General features: G+C 39.6%; 1 protein-coding gene across 1 annotated transcript in view; it reads left to right on the top strand.

The window, feature by feature from the left end:
* The window catches only part of LOC107666743 (zinc finger protein ZFPM2-like), a 184,956-nt gene extending 172,062 nt beyond the window's left edge, over positions 1–12,894 (top strand). Inside the window, exons 6-8 of the mRNA XM_016458176.1 lie at positions 7,365–7,571; positions 8,477–8,701; positions 10,397–12,894. Of these exons, the coding sequence (XP_016313662.1) occupies positions 7,365–7,571; positions 8,477–8,701; positions 10,397–12,894 (2,930 nt within the window). The remainder of the gene's footprint in view (positions 1–7,364; positions 7,572–8,476; positions 8,702–10,396) is intronic.
* Positions 12,895–13,116: the final 222 nt, after the last annotated feature.

Raw genomic sequence — 13,116 nt, 5'->3', positions numbered from 1 at the left:
TTACAATTGTACTGTAAAGGTGTTATTATTATTGTTTAGGAACCCAATCAAATTGAATCATTTATTAATAATAATAAATTATACATTTTTATAGTTATTATTTTGTATAGTTATTTTTTGTTACAAAAAATTAATCCAGAAATGTATTACTGTAAATTACAATAGTACAATTAAAATGAATATTTGATCATTATAATGGCAGTTTTATTTTACGCTACAAGTTATACATTTGTATCTTTACTTTAAACATCCTTGTGCTTTTATTTTGGCTGAAAATCAAAATGTTGTAAATGTCTGCCCACAAAAATGATGTGTGCCTAGCACATGCTGCGTTCCCAAGTGAACGTTAAACTTGCAGTACATGCAGAGATGGAGTTTTGCTGCATTTACTGTGAACTGCCATGTTTCTCTTTAAAACAAGCAGAGCATCTATACAGTTATTTAAATAAATAATGGCCTTTGTTTTGATAATTGCACTAATGAATATAGCGACTATCGGGCAGCCCCTTTTATTTATTTTAATTTTACATTGAATATTATTCATTACTAGCGTTTCATCAACACACAAACCCCCTGCAGTTCCCTCAGGAACCCCCAGGGGTTTGCAAACACGCATTTGGGAAACCCTGGTTTACTGTATTATAATAAAAAAGACACGCCTTATCCTTAAACGCCTCTTTTCCCTGAATGCACTTCCACTGCGAGACATCTTTGTCAGCTCTCCTGCGATTTGTCCATGTTGCAGCGATCTGTCATCTTCCAAAAGGGTTGACAGGTGTATCAATCTGGCTCAATCTCCCACGAAAAAGCGCCACTGCCAGACGGCCCGAGTCGAGGTTTCCAAAGAGGAGAAGGAGCCATTTTTCCAGGCCGTGCATTTGCATGAGGGCAAGCATCCATGGGCCCATGTGGCATGGGGACGGAGCCATGTTGGAAGAGAGCGGTCCCGCTGGAGCCCGGCCGTTCACCTGCTCCCCAGCGTGGAGCATGCTGGGAAGCGGACGCGGGCCACCGACCACAGCTGGGGGTCTGCTGCGCAGCTCAACACTACCGCTCCCCGCTGCCACGAAGGCGTGACGTCCCATTAACGCTGATGGTCAAGACGGGTGGCATGTGTGTGTCCCTCCCAGCGGGGGCCGCAGTAAACACATGTCAACTAGCCGCAACCAATACGCAGTAACCTGACGAAGTGAGCACTGCTCTCGGTGAGAACGCTCTCTTTTACTCTCGAGTGTTTCAAATCTGCAATCAGAATATTAACACGATTTTTTACCATGAGTGAGCTAATCTATGCCGCTTCCCATGAAAAGTAGATCAAATTCTATTTTAAATTTTTCCATAATAATGCATGTACACAAAATGTGTCATTTCAAGCCAAATATATTTATTTTCCGCTGCGGGATGCGTGCTTTTCATCCAAAAATGCTTTTGCAACATTCATGTGATGTGTAAACAGAGTTTGGGCTTGACGTTAAACTGTTGAGCGGATGTGTTTTTAATGCTAATTCTCATCCCAGCTGTTGCTGTAAACACAGTAAATTAAAGCTTTTGTCAGTGGGATTCTCAAATCGGCAAATGAAAAGTATTTCTAAAGGGATTTGTCAAAATCAGCGTTTAATCATTAAATAAACATCACATTTTGACTATTATAAATCATTCAGTATTATAAACACATTTCTGTATCTGATGGGACTTAGAAACCTGTAGTGTTTTGAGCTGGAATTTATAATATTGAGAAGAAATTTCATATTTCTTTTGTTCTGTCATTCCGGATAGTCAGGAATTACTGTACTCTCTCTGCCATAGTCTACTATATGATACTGCACTAATGCAATACTTCACACCACAACGTAACAGTGCTCTACTACTACTCTACACAGTACTATACTGCATTACATTCATGCATATATTTTATACTTTTTATGCTAATATCACTACTGTCATTTTATTAACTTGAACTCGTCCACAAATGTGCATTCCATCTGCAAAGAATATAAGCATGTGTACAATAATTCCCATTTGTGCTTCAGAAAATACTGTACAACAGTCACTACAAGAAAATGAAATGGTTGAAATGCTTACAAAAAAACTGTCTTTTCGGGAAAACAAGGAGGGGACAAGTAGCTGTGTGTCTGAGATTGGTCTCGTGTGGTTTTGGGATGAGCAGAGTGAGCTCTGATAGGTCAGATCTGTATTACAGTATGGGAACAGTGCCCCCTTATGGCCATACACAGTGATTGTTGACATTGAGACAGAACATATCAGTTTGATGGCTTATCAGTAACACGACTCTTATTATTTAGACTTGTTGTATTGGTTTTTTGGTCTTCATAATTAATTACTGAGGTTCGAAGTGTAGATGTGCATTCACAAGTAGTTCAAAATTAGTGTCAGCAAAGCAGTACCTACAGTATTTCATTGCTGTACTGAGTTCAGTCTTAACCAGGCAAGGTTTTTTCAAAGCCAGCATGAAATGCAACCCATTTTACTTCCATAACCTGATGCATTTCTAAGTGAAACACAATACTCAACTAGAAAGAATGTAGGGAGGGAATTGATTGCATCCAATGGGAATTGATTGAATTGGAAATTACTCCACGTGGTAAACCACTTACACTCATTATGACTATAACATGCTTTAAATAAAGCAAAAACTATCAATTTTTTCATTTTATTTTGATTTTGAAACTTATTTTGTTGGTCGTTTTAGGACCTCTGTGTTTGTTTCCTTTTCATTCAGGTTTTAAATTGGAACATCTATTTCTGAGGACAAAAAATGAGCAACTATTCAGTCACTTGTTGTTTGCTGCTATTAGATTATTTTTATGCCTTTTATTCTGATATAGAGACAAAACTGAAAGTCTTTTATGTTTTTAACTACTTGAAGTCTAGCGGTCTCAAAATACTTCATACTTGACTTTTAGCAGCTTGCTAGTAAAGCTAAAGTTATGAGATGCATTGTTCTGTTCTAATAACCAATATTTTTTTTTTTATTTTAATTAATAATTTTTTATTTTTTTATTTTTTTTGCTCCAGCTGTAGTGAATGAATTACTGAATGTCTGAAGGTAAAAGCTGCCTGATCTTTCTGGAAGGATGAAATACAATTTAAACATCAAATACACCTTTATTGTCACAAAATATAAAGGATGTATTTGCCTTCCTTTGTCCCAGATTAATTTTTGGCAGTGTCATTTCTGGCGTAGCGTTAAGGTTTGTGCTCCACACCGCCGTTACGGCCTCTGATGCAGCCGTTTTTCTGGACAGATGGGAGAAACAAACACGGATATGTTTAACTATGCATTTTACAACAAACTATTAAAGTCTTTCACTATTTACACATGCAAACATTTGAGTAGCTGTCCTCCGGCCAGTCCATTAGCCAACCCTTCTGTCGGCTTTTGCCACAAAAAGACAGAAAGAGAAAGCAAACGAGAGCTAGAAAGGCTTGTTTTGTGCTTTTGCAACACGCTCGATCTTTTAAAGTGATCATTCAAAGTGCCCGTGCCCTGCATTAGGCGCCTTTGAGGGCTTCTGTGGCTCATCCTGTAATTGCATAATGCTGAACTCTCCTGTAATTCCTTTATGTGAACATCTTTAAGTAAGTGTTTAAAAGCATCATTAGTGTGAACGAGGGGGGAGTTTGGGCAGCGAGGATGAGCCCGCGCTAGTGGATTCTATAGCGGGAGATTGTATGAAAAGAAGTTATCTGGACTGTGTACAGGATACCGGGTTTTGATTGTTTTAATGAAGCAGCTGGCTTATTGTGTGTCCTTAATTCCTCCATTGTTTTTGGAATATGTCATAGTTCTTTATTCTTTTATCAGGTGCGCTGCAGGAGGACAGAGACAATAGGCTTCATTGCGACTGCGTTGGCCGCGGCACAAAGGCCTTCTGCTGCAGACAGCTCCCAGGCGAAAGCAGCACGGTGCTGGCTACGCTTTTCAGCTGGGGTCCCGTGTCTCCTGAGCATGCACTCTCGCTTTAGGGCCGCCCATCGACCTGTGTATTTCAGTGTGTGAACTTCCAATGGCACAGACAGGAAGTCTTCATCCCAACTGTGGATGTTGTTTAAGTTGGACTTTTTGGCCCTGCGAGCACCTTGAGTTGAGGAGAATCAGTTGGAAATGTTTCTACACTGATTGCCCACACCTGTGAAGGGTTCGAGCCAGCCTTTTGTTCATCACTGCATGAAGTTAGGCTTTGTTTGACATAGAATATTGGCATATTACTCTTATTATTTCTGCAGTATTTAAAAGACTCACATTATGCTGCACAGTATGCTAATTTTCTACTGCTTTTGCCAAAAATGTACAGAATACAAAATACATTCCATTCATCCCACAATGCAAAGCGCTTAAGTTGAACTGTCATTTCCAGAGTGATGGACAAACTTGAAGTAACATCATGCATTTTTTTCTCTCTATTTTTTACTAGACTGTCAAAAGTTAAGAATGTTTTAACAAAATTTGATTAAAAATGCAAACATTTTATATCCAAGATGATAATGGGCTACTGTGCTTTTTAACTGGTAGGTTGCAAGTATGTTCTGATAGGGTCACATTATTGTAGGGGAAATGCTAAATACTAATAATTACAAATGCAACTAACCATATAATTATGGATAGCACCTAAAATCAGCATTTAATAGGCAGCAGAAAGCATTTCCCTTATCTTTTGCTGTTGAGGTCAAAGGTCATCCATCCAGTGTACAGTATTTTCATCTGCCATTAGTTGCTGAAAGTATGAAAACATCAAAGTTTAGAGAAATGTAGGAACTACATTTTGGTTTTAAATAATCTATAGATTTTTTTCATATATTAATATTATATATTATATTCCCATTATATTTTGTATTATAAATCAATTCTGTATTTCTTCATGCATTTAAAAAAATTTTCATTATAATAATTTAGAATTTGCTGATATTTGTTGACATTATTAATTATAATATATTTATAATAATTATACTTATAATTCCAATTTTTAAAGCATATTCTATATATATATATATATACTAATATAAATGAGAAAAGCACTTTAAAATGAAAACTTTAAATATAAACATAAAAGCTAATTCTAAATATTAATAAATACTGCAATATTATATAAACAATACTAAAATAACACTTGTATGATACTGTATGTAATGCGTTGGATTGCCACTTGATGTCTGATGTAGAATCTTAAAACCTGAAGCAAAACGAGTTGAAAAGCACTGCTGTAAAACTCACCTCGCAGCCGCAAAAACATCCGCATTGGAGAAGGACATGACAGCAACACTAATATTGTTCTGATTTTTATTGCACCTTATTTCTGGGCAGTCTCAAAGTTTGCCAATGATCCGTTTTGACGCCACAACTCACGGACCATCCCACAATGCAGCAGTGCCCTGCATACATCACATTTCTGCCTTCTTTTCTAGTGCAAGTAATGAGTTCTTCATGCAACTTCCAGCAGTACTCTGAGCAGGCAGAGGAGACCTGCGCCCTCCTGCTGGTGCAGGTGACAGTTTTGATCTGCGCTGATGGCGACGGCAGTTTTTGTTATTTTAATTAGGAGATAAGGAAGGAGAGAGCCTCTCCAGGCAGTGTGTGGTGTGTGACAGGATCCTGCTGATGAAGAGGACCCGTCTGAAGAGCGTGTCTCCCCGCTGCAGATTCACACCATGATAAGCTGCTCTTTCAGGCAGCATTTCTAACACAGAAGCTTTCGCAGTCAGCGCCTGCATAGAAAGCCATTTATTCTCCAACTTTCTTCTTTTTATATATCTGAACTGATTGTATGATATCTTTCATTTTTGAGCACCCCTTGAAAATACAGTGATTATTAAATCATTTCATCCTAAGGTTTCTCCTTAAATGTGTGCTTGTTAGCTTATTTTTATTAGCCAGCTAGTTGTCCAGAAGAGTAGTTGAATAGGCAATGAGTCAAACGACTCGCACTGTGCAGTATCATTCTTTCAGACCATTTTCAGGAATTTCATTCCCTTTCTTTTTCACTCCTTACCTTTCCAACAGCTGCTCTGAAAGTGCAGCTCATCTTCCTCTCTGAAGCTCCGTCAGTGTGTTTGCACATCTCTGAGAGCTTTAATTAATTGTCCAGCTTCCCTACTGATACAATGTCCTAATTCTGCCATTTAGCATCTGCGTATCATAGTTTGTTGTTATCTCAGAAGCCAGATTTGTTTGTAAATAATCATATTTAAAACTTTAATCTCTTGAATGGCAAATGAAGTGTGTCTGAAATCCGTCCGTGTGCAATGATAAATGCTATCTGAGCTTAAACCCTTCACTGACTTCCCGTCTATCCCTTCCTTCTTTTCTTTTCTGAATGTATTCAGAGAGTGTTTGATCTGAACTGAAATGTACAGTAGACCGTAAATATTGACCATCCCTTTAGAGCAACATGATTAATTAAAGATGAAGTGCATAACATTATGAAAATTGCAAAAAGAGTGATTTGTTTTTGTTTCCTGAATACTCCCCAAATTCCTTTGGACAAATGTTGTTTTATGGTCATTTTCCAATAAAACTTTTTGTTTTATGAATTTAAGGCTGTCCTGTATGGCATTTTCCTGTTTAATTATAATACCTGTATAATTTCCAGTAAACTTAGCGTTTGATGCAAAAAGTAAATAAATGTGTGTGGAAAATGTATAATAATTTATATAAAATAATATTTAAATAAATGTTAAATAATGCATGCAAAAACTATAGAATAAAAACTATTCTAAACTACAATTTAGAATTTTAAATATATTACAGACTAAAGTTCAAACGTTTGGGGTTGGTATGATTTTTAATGTTTTTAAAAGAAGTCTCTTATGATCACCAAGGCTGCATTTATTTGATCAAAAATACAGTAAAAACGGTTCAATATTATTACAATTTTAAATAACAGTTTTCTATTATAATATATTTTAAAATGTCATTTATTCCTGTGAAGACAGATGAATTTTCAGCATCATTACTCCAGTCTTCAGTGAAATCATTCTAATATGCTGATTTTATGCTAAAGAAACATTTTGAAAACAGTTGCTCTGCTTAATATTTTGTTAGAAACCATAATACATTTCTTTAAGATTCTTTGATGAATAGCAAGTTCAAAATAACATTTATTTGAAATATTTTTACTATGCTGCAAATTATTCACATGTATAATGCGGAAGGAGAGAAGTACACATTTCATCTTTAAAGAATCAGGAGTAATTAATTCTCTTTTAAATTCATTTAAATGCATCATAAAAACTGATCAAACTACTCCATGTTTAAATCAGTTTTTACATGTGAAACATTTGCATACTTTTGAAACTTAAGTGTCTAAATGCAGCAGTGATAATGTGTGTTTTCTTGTCTCACGCAGGTGGTCAGTTGTGGTGCACCACGACCAAGAACATGATGGAAGGTGAAGAGCTGGTGGCATTCGCAGTGGACTTTGACTCTCGATTGCAGGCGGTCAATCACATGTCTCTCGGTGAGGGCATGTACCCAGCACGCCTTCTGGACACCATCCAGCTCCTGCCCCAGCAAGCTGCCATGGCCTCCATATTACCTACAGCTATAGTCAACAGTAAGCCCTGCTTCTGTTTACACACAAGCTCAATAACTGTCCACAGGCATCATAAACATGTATGCAGCGAATCAAAACGAATAACTGTCAACATACTTTTACAATGAGGCCGTACGGTTGAGTCTCGCTGTAAAACTTGGCCACAATATTGCCGCATATGGGGTCTCACCTGTTCCCGCGGCTGCACTGTTGAGCTCTCCAACCAATCGTTTGAGCCAGTTCAGAATGTGTTACACACGCACGTATTACCCTGAAAACAGAGGATGCTGGAGTTATTCACAGATTAACCTCTGCTGGAGGAATGTGATGTTCTGCCCTTCAGTTTAGGGGTACAGTAAACATATCTGGACTCTGACCAACCTTGTAATTGCAAAGTTCAAGCCATTTGCAAATACTTTGTTTGTTGACTTTATCAGGGAAGTCTAGAGTTCAGCTTGACACAGGATGCTGCTAGCAGATGGTGCAATGTTTTCATTTGCCCTTGAGGAAAGGGCACAAGCCTACTGGAATCATCTCTGTTGCCATGCAACATCACAGCAGAAATGTCATTTAAAACTGTTATTTGAGCCGTGCATGTGAACTGATCATTCAGACGTCCCAAACACTCCAGACGCCCCTTCAGATATATCCCCTATAGGAATGGAATTTGTAAGGAATTGCACCATTCCTCTCTCTTCTACTTCCACTTTTGAAGAAGTATGAATAAGAAATGCCATTCCATAGCCAAATGTTGAGAATTTCAATAATAAATTAACTTCTTTGCAAAAGGTGTGTTTGCACCTTTTGACTTTTAAGTCTTTTTAGAGGCAGCATAAATGCTACTGATAAAGCTCATAATGTGTCAAATTAAACACTCAGCAGAACTGTTGTAGGTTTGCCTTCACATGCCTGTCTCTGTGTTTCAGAGGACATCTTCCCCTGTAAAGCGTGTGGGATATGGTACAGGAGTGAGAGGAACCTTCAGGCCCACCTGATGTATTACTGCAGTGGGCGGCAGAGGGAACCTGATAACGTCTCTGAAGAGACTGACGCCAATTCCCACCAAACTCCCAATATCTGCCCTTTCCCACAATGCAACAAGAGCTTCAGCAACCCTCGTGCTCTGGAGATGCACTTGAGCTCACACAGTGGTGAGTATGATGGCATCATAAGTTCAATGCATTTTGACAGTTAGAAAAATTGTTATTTCTGACCATCATTGCACATTTAGCTCACTCATCACCCATTCCTATTTTGCATATCAAATCTTGAATCTTAGTCAATTATGTTTCGGTTTTGTAAACATATAGTACAAGGGTAGAATATCATTAAACATTAAACTGTTATAAAATTAAACATGTTTTAATATTATTTGAAACTCAGCCAACCTGGACATTAATGATGATGATTGTTATTAGTTTAGTTTCTCTTTTATTATCTCCCTCAGGAGAAATTTGTCTTCCAGAAATTTGCAATCCAGAGAGCAGATCAAACATACAACAATACACTTATTCAATTACACTCCTACACAATCCTAATAATACACCAACATTACATATTACCCATCACATTACCCTCACCCACACAACAATTTTAGTCACTTATTATTTAAAAATGTGATAGATAATGGAATTAGAGAAAATTTGTACCTATTCATCTTACAATGTGGTACTGCTCTCGACAGACGGCACCCCGGTTGGGAAACACTGCCCTATATCTCCTGCCTGAGGGCATCAGCTCATACTCCTTGTGGAGAATATGGCTTGGGTCACCAATAATTTTAAGAATCTGTTTCCTAACAGACCTCTCAAAAATGTCCTGAAGAGAAAGTGGGGACAACATACCAATTATTTTTCCAGCTCTTCTAACCACATTTTGAAGTTGTGATCTAAGTTTAACAGTGAAATTGCCAAAACATTGTAAAACCATAACATATTATGGATTCAAAAGCTGATCTGTAAAACAATAACTTGATACTTTTGTCCACCCCATAAACCTTGAGCCTTCCCAAAAAATGCAGGCGCTGACTAGCTCGTGTACAAACATAGTCCACTTGATCACTCCATTGCAGCTGAGAATCAAAGTAAATACCTAAATACTTATAAGTTGTTACCTGCTCAACTTCCTCCTCATTAACTAAAATTGGACTATGATCACCCACCAATCTCAAAAGATCATTTCTTTAGTTTTTTTTTAACATTCAACATCAAGTTGTGTTCCTCACACCACCGCACAACCCCTTCTATCTCTAATTTATACATAACGACATCTGAATTCTTTGTCAGCAAACTAAGTATAGCTGTATCATCTGAAAATTTGATAATATAGTTATGTACTGGTTTCTACAATCATTTGTATATAATGTAAAAAGAGGGGGGGAACTTACGCAGCCTTGAGGAACTCCAACATTTGTGACCAATATATCAGAGAAAGTTGAATTAATTTTATTTAATATTATTATGATTAATAATAATTATAATGATATTAATAATATTGTTTTATATTAATATTTTACTATTATTTATATACACACAAAATAAATACATAGTAAATATAAATTAATAATAATATATGTCTGTCCTTATTCTATTTCATTGTACTTCACATTCAGTGCCATTTTAGGTTGTTTGATCTGCAACAGCCAAAAGCCTGCTTATGTTAATATTAAAATGAACTAAAATTCTATATTTGCATGTAAAAAATCAAGAAACCATTACAGTTTTAGCAGTTTATTAAGGTTAGATCAAATAATCTTCATCAGGCAATAATGTGCGTCTAGGAAACAGATGTAAAATTAGTGGAAATGCAAGATTAACAAAAACAACTGTCTTTTTTCTTTCTCACAGCTGTCAAAATGGAAGAGTCTCTTCCCCCTGGCACCAGCTTGAAATGCACAATCTGTAACTTCACAGCAGATTCACTCCTTACATTCCAGCACCACATCCTTTCACACCTGTCGCAGGCAGCCTTCAGATGCAATCACTGCCACATCAGCTTCCAGAACCACAGGGAACTGCTGCAGCATCAAGACTTACACGGACACTCCGGGAAGATTCACAGGGAGAGCGACAGCGAGAACTCCCCAAGAGGAGGAGAGGAAAGCCTACAGGCGGCACGAGCAGAACTGTCGGGCAGGAAGGATGTGGTTATGCAAAGTCCCAAAAGCATACCTAACAAGGCCAACAGCCCTGATGGAGAACTCGAAAGACCTGAGAAAAAACCTACACTCGGCCTGCAGAAGGGAGAAAGTCACCCAGGAAGCAAGGCTAGTTTCTCTTACACCAGAATCAAGTCGGAACCCTCTAGTCCACGGCTAGCCTCCTCGCCGGTCCAGCACAACATGGGCCCAACTTTCCCCATGGGTCCATTCCTGTCACAGTTTGCTTTCTCCCAGGACATTTCTGTGGTACCACAAGCATCTGAGATTCTAGCCAAAATGTCAGAGCTGGTGCATCGCAGGCTACGCCATGGAGGGAACAGCTACCCTCCTGTCATCTACAGTCCTCTCATGCCCAAAGGAGCGACCTGCTTTGAATGCAACATCACTTTCAATAATCTAGACAACTACTTAGTTCACAAGAAGCACTACTGCAACAGTCGCTGGCAGCACATGGCGAAGTCTCCAGATTTCTCCAGTGTTCCGGACAAGGTGTCCGATGCCATAAGTCCAAACAGTGGCCACACTTCGGTCGGTATGCTCCCCGGATGCCTTCCATCAGAAACTGACAGTCATCTCGTGACAACAGCTTGCTTGAATTCATCTGTTTTGGATATTATGAACGCTGGTGGGAAAGTGCCAGAAAAAGACCTTCCTGGGCAAGTAAAGAAGGTTACTACACCAACAGGAGTTGAGGAACGGCTCGGCGGAAAACAGCCTGAGGTGAAGAGTCCCAGCACGTCTTTGGTGGATGGTGACAATGACCCAAACAAGACCACCTGTGAAGCATGCAACATCACCTTCAGCCGGCATGAAACGTTCATGGTTCACAAGCAGTACTATTGCGCCACTCGCCATGACCCACCCATGAAACGCATGTCCGCGAAGGTGCCCGCCATGCAGCGGACCATGAGAACGCGCAAGCGGAGAAAGATGTACGAGATGTGTCTACCTGACCAAGAGCAACGGCAGCCCATGGGGCCACAGCCAGGATTCTTGGGCATGCCCACTCTAGGAAATCCCTGTACATCCCAGGAATCGGTAGAAAGTCTGGCTGACCGCTTCCATCCACGATGTGACATCTTTCCAAGCCTTGTCCCGAAACACTTAGATGCTTCTCTTACCGTTTCCAAGCCTATCCTTGTCCACAAAGGTAACACTAGTGCAGACCCACATGAACTAGATGCTCCGATAGATCTCAGCAAAAAGAGCTCACCTCTTCCTGACAAGTCGTGCAACTCCCCCAAAAAACTCTTGGACTATCACGAATGTACCGTGTGCAAGATCAGTTTTAACAAAGTGGAGAACTACCTTGCCCATAAACAGAACTTTTGCCCTTTCACATCTGCTCAGCATGGCGAGATCGGCAGTCTGGAGCAGCCGATGTTCCCGGGCGTCAAGAGCGAAGGCAATAATTCAGAAGACATCTATGATAAGAGTTCTGTGAAATGTGAGAAAAACATTGGCAACAAGTTGATGGTGCAAAACGGAGGCATATTTCCGCCACACCTCGGGCCGGCGCCGGATCAGAAAGCTTTCGGTGATGCATTGCTCATGACTTCGAAAGATGAGAACAAGAACATGTTTTTGCCTCACTGTCTCTATCCTGGAGCAATAAAGAAGATGAAAGGTACAGAGCCAATATCGCCGTATTTCGGGATAAAAAGCAGCGACTACATGGCAGGGAGTCTCGTTATGCAGGGTGAGGCGGCCGAACAAGAGCAAAGCAGCAACGGCGCAGGTGAGACGGGCACAGAACCACCTGCGGCCAATGGCTGCCCCCATCCCGGCAAGGAGCCGCTGCCCAAAAACAGGGGCATGGTGATTGTCAACGGTGGTCATAAAGAGGATCGCCAGACACCAGAAACTCCCCAGCAAGAGAATCAGCCTCACAACACCTCATCACCAGAGGAACAAACCTCTCCCACGTGGGGAGCCGAGAACCCTCCCGACCCAAACGAGAATGTATCGCCCACTTCGAAATCACCTGTGGAGGAATCCACACCTGCCGGAAAAGGCATAAATGGGTCAGCACTGCCAGCAGGCAGTGGGAAGTATTGCCGCCTCTGTGACAGTACCGTACATCTTAGAGGCCCCCACGCAAAGAACGAGATGGGGCCCTTCCCACCAGCAGTGATATCATGTATACGAAAACTTATTGTGCACCTGCTGCAATTATACTACTGAGTCCGTCTCTCCCATTTACATAACTGATTTATCAGTAATGAATGTGGTGAATTATCATTGCATTGATGCATTTCATGTAGGCTAATGGCCAGCACGTTTCAGTTCAAACACCGTCCTACATAAGACTCGCTAACTGTTTAAAAAAATTATACAAGCAAAATTCATGTCTTTCAGTAAGAAAATGAACAGTAAAAAAAAAAAAAAACAAGGAAAAAAAGGAGG

The sequence above is a fragment of the Sinocyclocheilus anshuiensis genome, unplaced genomic scaffold (assembly GCF_001515605.1).
Source record: "Sinocyclocheilus anshuiensis isolate Anshui unplaced genomic scaffold, SAMN03320099.WGS_v1.1 scaffold267, whole genome shotgun sequence".
Lineage (NCBI taxonomy): Eukaryota > Metazoa > Chordata > Actinopteri > Cypriniformes > Cyprinidae > Sinocyclocheilus > Sinocyclocheilus anshuiensis.
This window is presented reverse-complemented; position numbering and strand designations above follow the sequence as displayed.